General features: G+C 34.9%; 1 protein-coding gene across 1 annotated transcript; it reads right to left on the bottom strand.

Moving 5' to 3' along the window:
* Positions 1-738: 738 nt before the first annotated feature.
* Positions 739-8,387, bottom strand: LOC112792523 (cullin-4). Its single transcript, XM_025835791.3, has 17 exons — positions 7,490-8,387; positions 6,073-6,188; positions 5,627-5,973; positions 4,993-5,173; positions 4,546-4,668; positions 4,182-4,469; positions 3,724-3,849; positions 3,496-3,597; positions 3,316-3,369; positions 2,806-2,912; positions 2,606-2,666; positions 2,376-2,507; positions 2,123-2,260; positions 1,940-2,020; positions 1,668-1,748; positions 1,305-1,385; positions 739-1,170 (listed from the first exon to the last, which is right to left on the bottom strand). The coding sequence occupies exons 1-17, from the start codon at positions 7,815-7,817 to the stop codon at positions 1,057-1,059; spliced, it is 2,460 nt and encodes an 819-aa protein (XP_025691576.1). The 5' UTR covers positions 7,818-8,387; the 3' UTR covers positions 739-1,056.
* Positions 8,388-8,863: the final 476 nt, after the last annotated feature.

The raw sequence follows: 8,863 nt of genomic DNA, 5'->3' as shown, positions 1-8,863 counted from the left end.
TTATCCAATAGAATTTCGCCCATCGGCTTATTGATCCTTTTCTCTTTTGACTCCGGGCCTTTTCTTCTGTTTTTAATTTTAATCATAAAGCTTTTATGTTTTTTAAGGGTTTCCATTATATCCCTCAACCTACTTAAAATTCTATTTAAATACTTATAGTTAGCCAATAAATTATTATATATATAAAATAGCCAATAAATTATTACATACACAAAATAATCAATAGGACATTTACTTTTCTGCGTAGTAACTTTGAGCAACCTCGTTAAGCCAATTCTCAACAAAAAAAATATTATTTTAATTTTCACCAGTGCATTAATAATCTCACCATTCAGGCATTTATATTATAAATTAATTGAATAATAATAACAAATTTGAGAAATAGTATGTATATATATTAAAATAAAAGAGATAATAAATTTAATTTTGAATTAACAAAATATTTTTTATAAATTATATATAATAAAATTTTAAAGGAATTTATACACCAACTCTTTCATATATATAGATTACAAATTACTTCAAATATGAACTTTCAGAAACTTACCTGTGCCTGAATTAAATATTGTGAAAGTGCGTTGGGGAAAAAATCAGTTTAATTATGAACTATTAACTAGATTTTGAAGGCATTCGATTATTCAAACATGCTTAACATTTTATTTACTTTTACTTTTTACAATTCGCACCAATAAACAGAAATTTGCTAATAGCAAAAGGGTCACAGAATACCATGCTATAGAAGGCTGCAAAGAAATATTATAAATTACAATGCGATTATGTGGTATAGATGATTCTTACCGCGTTACACAGAAAGTAGTTAAGATGAGTAACTATTGATATAGAGAAAACTTCAAGAGGCAAAATAAAAAAGGGTTTATAATTACAGTACGATTGTAGATAAAGTGAAAAAGAGAGGGGGTTGAGGTTGGAGGGAGAATCCAGCATAGTATACTATACATATATGACTGAGGGACTCAGTGAAGTCTTTCCCATGATTGTCATTTACAAAAAAAAATTCAAGAAAATTCTATAATGTGAAGTCAGAAGCATACTAATTTAAGCAAGGTAATTGTATATTTGTGGGTTGTTCTTATCTCTCTCTAGATACTCCCTATCTATAAGGCTTTCTATCCTTTTCTTCAAATCAGCTGGTTTTATTGGGAATTTGAGCTGTTTCAGAAAAAAATTAGTTAGCAGTCTCAATCAGAAGTGGTCATTTGTATTTAATCGCACAACAAAAGCAAACGGGGCATTTTGATAGACATATATACCGTTTTAGTTGATAAATGAACCATTAGTTTTACCTGTTGGAAGAGTTCAGTGATAAGAAGGGTGTGACTAAGCACTTTTCTAGTCTTCATTATCCTCACAATAGCAGCATCAACCTGCAATGAACCATGTCGTTGTCACGAATGTAAATATGTTTACTACAGATGATGGAGCATAACAGACTTAACAGATGTTGTATAAAGTGTAGATGTCAATGCATGAATGATCCTAATGACTTAACATGAAACTTGGATTCTCACGGGTTTCAAAAGGCATTTATTAGTGCCCCAAACATATCCGATTGAAGATACCAGTGCACCAAACATTTAACTTCCATGAGAAGCCAAAGTAGTGCATCAGCTCAAGTGGGAAAAGGCATGGATAGAAAGAAAATAAACCTGATATTGACGGTCTTGGAAAACTCTCTCGGTGGTGCTTGTGTTCTCCTCGACTGTCTCCTTCAGCTGAATTGCATTCACCTGCGCCCCATAACATTAAAATTAGTTTGTAATTTGTAGTGTGAAAAAAGAACCATGTAATAGCTAGATCACTAAAAACTTCCTATCAAGCATTCATCAATAGGCTGAAACTCTGGCAGAATGAAAACACATAACCACGGAATAGAATCATCCGATCTGATCCCTATTTTTTATAGGCAATAGGGTGGCACCTTTATACGGTAAAGAGGAGCCATAAACGTGTCATTGAAAACAAATGAGTCATCATCCTCGACGTCTCTACCCTTGGGAATCTGCAATGCGTTCATTAAGGGAATTAGGAAATCCAAGAGATCTGATAGATCAAATTAAACATAATGGAAAGTTGGAAACTCTGCAAATAATTGCAAACTCGCCTTTTGTAGGACTCGAACTTTTCCACATGCAAGTGATTGCAGAGTCCTTCTCAGTTCCTTATCCTCAATGCTAGTAGCGTCTTTAATATCTTGAAAACTTAGTTTCTCGGCGTCATTGAATAGCATTAGAACAACAGTCTGACACAGCCAATCATGGAGAATTAATAAATAATGGAAATGTACAAAATACAAGATAGACTGCACAAGCAATGGAAATAATAACATCTAAAATAATGGTTGTCAAAAGGCCAACCTGAAATAAGGACACAGCGAGCTCCTTTTTTCCTTTAGGAAACTCTGCCTTTAAGACACAATGACCTAATGAATTTTGCCACATCAGACGTCTTCCACTATATTTGCTTAGATAGAACTCTTTGAAAATATCCTGAGACGATAATATAGAAAAGCAAAAATCTACATCAAGAGAGGCACTCAAAAAGCACCAAGACTGCCCAACAGTCAAAAGAGCACTCATAGATAAACCTGGTAAACATTCAATTCATGAGGAAGTCTAACATCCATGGGTGGATATGTTGGCCAGTACCTGCAATCATCCAACAATTTACTAAAGGTTCTCCCCAAAAAAAAAAAAAAAATTCATCGAAAATTATTCAAGATCACGGAATTTTTTTTTTTTTTTGATAAAACAAGATCAGGTATGATAGGTAAGAAACAATGCTTACCCAGTGGTTAAGACATGAACACTCATTTCAATCCCTGATGGTAGTTTTGACCTTGCCTGGGATGACTGTTTGAAGGATTCATTTATTTCTTTTGATAATTCAATGTCCTGAATTGAACAATTTTGAACATAGCTGTGAGAAGGTGTCAATGAATACACTTACACATTCATAACATCTTCCAGTAACAGAAAAAAAATAATTAAAAAAAAAAAGCAAAAGACAAAGAAAGAAAAGAGTTTCTTTTAACGAAGAGAACAATTGATTGATTATTTGTCCATGTGACTTTTTTGGTTGATTAGATATTTAATCACCGGGTTTAATTCCATGTATACAGGCAAGCCAAAAAGAAGACAAAGACAGGCAAGTATTGATGATTGCCATCCATTTTTTGCCACCCAATCTTGGATGTGACAAAAAACATGAAAGAACAGCTACAGAAGTACAGATTAAGAGGCCAAATTTTGGATCATATTTGTATAATAAAATAAAATAATTCAGAGATACATGTACCTTAAACATTCCTTCCAGCTTATTTGTGAATTGACTGCCACACTCTGTCTTCAACTATATCAATGAAAGGAAATTCTCAATATCATTAAAATTGATTCCAAGGAACCACCCATTTATCACAAAAATATAAAAATAAAAAAATAAATGAAAAAGAGAGAGAGGAGGGGGCAGATTCTCAACCTTGGAGATCATAGATTTCTCAGCATCAATAGAAGCACTCTTTCCTAAAAGCAGTCTCTTTGCAAGATCTTTCTTATAGAATGCTTCAAATACATCCTTGCCCTTTAACAAAAGAGAATCCATCAGCCAGTTTCATGAAGGATAAGTAAAAGTGTGTGATACCAGGACCATAATTGAAGTTACAACAGGTATAAGTAGGAGTAACCCCAACAATGAAACAGAGTATACCTGAATGAACCTGAATAAAACCAGGACTTTGTCAAGTGTACCCTCCAGTTCCTCTTCAGAAGTGCCCTTATTACCTGCTCGAAGCTTCTCATCCAAAAATTTGGCAATCAATTCTGCAGGTCGGTTCTGTCATCAAAATATAGCACGGGATCATTAGATGGTTGCTAATCACACTGTACAAAAGAATCTGACTTTAACTGTTATAGAATCACTGGACCTAAAATCTTAAACAGGTTAACAACAAAAGGACTATTAGCTATTTTGACAAGCCCTCTAACTCAATGAGCTCAAGAATGGGTCTTGCATAATCTGATAAACAAATGGGGTAGAAATTCCAAAGATAATTTTGCATAGCAAACATGGAAGTTTGAAGTTATATCACATGATTGAAGCGACTCTAACACTAAGTGGGCTAAAACTAATCAGGTTAAGCTATACTGAGATATTTCATCATGTACCTGGCGGATATTGATAAGATGCTCAAATGCATCTTTGATAGTGTTACTGAATGCTTCATTCTTGAAAAAGCTTTGTTCCCATATTGTGTCAAGGGAAGCCTTAAATATGAGAAGGGATGAAACCATATCTTTATCTTTCTCCTCATCCATAACAATGCCCTGCCCCGTTCTCCTGATATAGGAACTAAGAGCTTGCCGCAATGACTCAAGTGCATTGACCCTCGAAAAAAGCGTGTACATTCTCTGAAGGTCTTCAATACGATTCGCATCCATAAGCATTGTAAAACCCTGTAAACAAAGAAAAAGAATTATAGAGGCAGAAACCAACAAAAGAGAGACTTCACCAGGCACAGATAATCAGAACCTTGTCAAGAATGGCAGGTATATGACGTTCAAGAAGTTGCTTTTCTGCAGTAGCTATCAACGCCTTCCTAGTACTTGCATCTAAGTACAACAAACATCTCTCATGTTCCTCTTGCAATCTTGTCTGCGGAAATGAGAACAAAAGATATCACCACAATAAAGATAGTGTCGACATGTGAAAGATCTGAGTGTTTGACAAATGGAAAGAAGGATAACTTTTATGGTCAGACATAGGCTAAAAGGGCAGGGCAAATCCATTTGCAAATAGTTACAAAAATGAGGACACAAAAATATCAGTAATTGCAGCCCTGTGCTTTTTGTCATCGTTGAATGAGTTGTAGTCCACCAAACAATCCCCCACCCCCTCTTTTTTTTCCCGCTGCCAAAAAAAAGAAAAATGCCAATAATGAAAGCTGAATAATACAAGAAATTTGGGGAAAAGAAGCACCTCCACATGCTTCAAGTAATCTGGAGCATCTGATTGCTGCATGTATTTCATACCTTCAGCAGCATAAAATTCAGATGTGCATTCAAGGAATGGCTTCTCGAAGCTTTCTGCATAAATTCCCAGAGCAGTGAACATCTTCAAGAGATGGTTTAAGAGAGTTCTATCAACTGCTTCACCTAATCTGAAAAATCATGCATAATACTGAAAAATGTAAGACATGGAGTAAAATGAAGGATTCAATGGAATATATTATTTTTTCTTTTGTGACATTCGCTAGAGTTGGTTCTACATTTTTCACTTCAAATAGTGTTTTATATAATATTTGAGATGGGGGCTTATATTTTGGTTAGGTGAATGTTCCTTAAGTGAAAGTTGCCCTTATTACTTCCAAACTTTTAAAAAAAAATGTGAAGGAAGAAGGAAGGAGGGAACCTTTACCCCTACCTTTGGTTATTCTAATCAGTAATTTTAGCTTGGAGAATGATATTGATCGTTATCAATTTATTCCTATTTGAAAACATAGACCCAATGTATGCATTTCATACAACACACAATCAACAACACAATTCCAGAAAAGGAATGGGAGTAGAAACATAAAACCTTCGTTTGAAAACAGATAGAGGATTGGATTGACCTTTCACTTTCAATCATACGTAGAAGACCTGTAACAGTTTTGTGTTCCACTTCTTGACATAGTGAAAGGTGTTTGCGGAAAAGTTGCAATCCCATGTCCCATAGTGACCGTACATTTGTAGTTTGCTTCACATATGTCCTATCCAAATACAAGGCTATACCACGAATCATCAACATTTGATCAGAAAGATCCTGCCAACATCTCTCAACTAGAGATAGAAAAACAACCAAGTCTGGGCTTTGGCCGACTAAAGACTGCAGTGCTGCAGATATGTGTGTTTCACACTCCCTTTCAATCCGTTGGTAAAGATTCGCCCCCATTTTGTGAAGACACATATCACTCACAGCCTACAAACAAATATTATTAGTTAGCCAGAATTTATATTGAATGATGAATATTCACAGGGCCATACCGAAGGTGTCACTTAAGTATTTTTTCATGATTACCTGATAAAGCTTTTCCAGGTCACAAGAAAGATGTTGCTTTAAGAATATGGCTGAAATAGCTGATCTCACTGTTTCCCATGTATCCTCCTCAAAATTCGGTGGCATCGTTGGTTTACCTTTACAAAAAGAAAAGTTACAATTATTACTAATTCAATGCATACAAAGAAATGAAGCCAGGAATATACGTCAAAGAAGGAAAATAAGCTTGCAATGTCAAGTTATTGGATGGAAGGCCGCACAGAACTGGATGGAAGTGGTTAATACTTGATAGATACATCAGATTAGTATCTTTTACATAAAAACTAGATTTAATTGGATCTGAACCTACAAAAACCAGGTTGAACAAATTATTATTGTGTTAGCAAGCGACCACTTACTGAGGGGTGATTAAGAAGGGTGGTAAGGAAATTAGACGACCAACACCTCAAGTAGGCGCCATGAGAATGTAGCAAGGGAGTGGAAAGGAGAGAGAATCATTTGTAATCACAGAGATATAAAGGAGAGGAAGAGAGAAGTAAGTAGAGGGAAGCAAATGGTGAGACCATGCTTGTTGAATTGTCAGGCCAGTCATATATCTTTTCATTTTACATTTGCAAGATTTTATACTAATTTCTGTATGCAAGTCTCCCTTAATATTGCTATTATACAGATATCCATATCAAAGAAGAAGATTCAGTGGGTTAACTAAGAATTTCCTTTTATAATCTGTCATAGTTTCTGCCATCTAGCAACAACAACACATGGGCCCATAGTGCGGATATATTGCAGAGAACAATGGAGGTTAGTAAAAGCTAACTTATTGGTATTCTTCCAAAATCAAACCACCCTGTACAAGATTTATCATCATTATCATGAGGATCGAAAGAATCAGTAACTAGAAGTAGAACTATCAAACAGTGTTTTGAAAAGTATTACATCAAAACTGAATATAACATGCCATAGGAAAGAGGCATTTGGCTCGTTAACAGCAAATGTCAATAAAACTACAGAGAAAGCTAGCACACATTATAGAGTACGTGCAAGCAATGAAAAGTTTTCCCCTGCATAGACAGATGGACACATCTTGCTTTCAGCTTATAACTTGTGCTTATTGCTGCAACGCTGAAAATGAATAAGAGTTCTCTGGCTTCCAGTTTTGCTTCTCAAAGTTTATTTATTATGAATGTAACCAATGAACAAAATCTTATATATCTGCTCTATAAGATGATTACCAATTAACAAACTTCGATTCAATTTCTAACCCAAAAATTGTATTAAGAACAAGCCATTAACATAACTCAAACCCCTAGTGTTAACTAAGCAGCTAAGAAATTCACTAAAGTGAGGCCCTTAACACAAATAAAACACCCCATTCATCACCCCCGAATTATACAAAATCCTCAAAAGGAAAAAGGGCAAAAATTGAGGAGTATGGAACCTTTGCGGAGCTTGATGAGGAGCTTCTTGGCGGGTTGAGGAGGGGTGGCTTTCTTGCGGGACAGATTTGCAGCGACGGCGCCGCGCGCATTCTGGTCGTCGCTTTTGAGATCGTCGTCAAGCGCCATCGGAGAGGCGGCAGGGTCGAAAAGGGCGTCGTCTGGATGCTGGCGATGATGGTGGTGATGGTGGTGACTGAGGGAGTTCTTGGAGTCGAGAGAGCATGCAACGGCCTGCGACTTGGCCTTCTTCATGGTTGCTGCAGCGGCGGCGGAGGAAGAGGAGGCGTCAGTGGATGCGGTGGCAGAGCGCTTAGTGGGATGAGACATGAAATGAAAAGTGATCAAGAGAGCATTGTACTTTGCGTTCTTTAATTTTAACTCTCTCTTCTTTGCTTCTCACTCTCTGGATCACACTTCATCTTCCTCTTTTTCATTACAACGAACTATAAACCTAACCCTTTTCATAACTCATAGACATCATTAATTAACAAATATTAAGACATAATTAATTTTTTTAGTTAACATAAGGCAAAAAATAATTAAAAATATTTTATAAATATTTCGATCAATAAATTATTAAAATAGTGTTTTAATACTTGAGAACAAAACTAGTCCATGACATTTAAAAAAATCTCATTTATTTGACGAAATAGATATTCCTAAAATTATGAAATTAATATTAAAAAGATTAATAATCCACTCTATATTCGTCTTACATAAATCAATCTTGTATTTTGAGGGAACAAAAAAAAAACTTGAGACTCCTAAAAAAAGTGCTAATGCTTGCAAGATATCAGTGTTAGTGTTACCGTTACTGTTACTGTTAGATAATAACCGTGATATTTTAACTAGTAATCAGTTATTTAAACTAGTTGGAGATTTGTGACATTTTAAAGTGAACCTGAATCATAATTTGGTTATTTTTATAGGATAATTTCATCATTTTGATTAATAAATACTAATTTTAAATGAATTTTTCACGACTAAAAGTTTAAGGCTCCCAGTTGTCTTTATTTTTAAAGAAGATCAGATATATTAGATAAATGAGATATTTATTTATTATTTTCTTTGAATTTGTTTTTGTCTTATTACAAGATCAGTGTCTCTGGAAAGTACTAGCAATTTCTCAGAATTTTCGGTTTGTACTTTGCCCCTTATTTCCCCTTCTTTTTTCCTTGTAAGTTCAAAGGTGTTTGCCCTGTGGTTCCCAGAACGTACTAGCAGTTTTTTTTTTTTTTTGGTTTACTAGCATTTATTTAACTGAGCATATCATTGAGGGGCACAAACAAAAGTTTCGGCTATGGAGCAACCATTGGCTAATTTTTTTTTATATTGATTAAATATATGTGTAATACATTGTTATTAGAAAATTA

The sequence above is a fragment of the Arachis hypogaea genome, chromosome 13, assembly GCF_003086295.3.
Source record: "Arachis hypogaea cultivar Tifrunner chromosome 13, arahy.Tifrunner.gnm2.J5K5, whole genome shotgun sequence".
Classification (NCBI taxonomy): domain Eukaryota; kingdom Viridiplantae; phylum Streptophyta; class Magnoliopsida; order Fabales; family Fabaceae; genus Arachis; species Arachis hypogaea.
This window is presented reverse-complemented; position numbering and strand designations above follow the sequence as displayed.

Bases quoted from the DNA above. Each gene is read 5' to 3' on its own strand.
- LOC112792523 (XM_025835791.3), bottom strand. From the start codon at position 7,817: ATGTCTCATCCCACTAAGCGCTCTGCCACCGCATCCACTGACGCCTCC. The intron at 6,189-7,489 runs GTTCCATACTCC...CTTTTTGTAAAG, and splicing joins CCTCATCAAGCTCCGCAAAG to GTAAACCAACGATGCCACCG. The intron at 2,913-3,315 runs GTACATGTATCT...TGTTCAATTCAG, and splicing joins AGCTGGAAGGAATGTTTAAG to GACATTGAATTATCAAAAGA.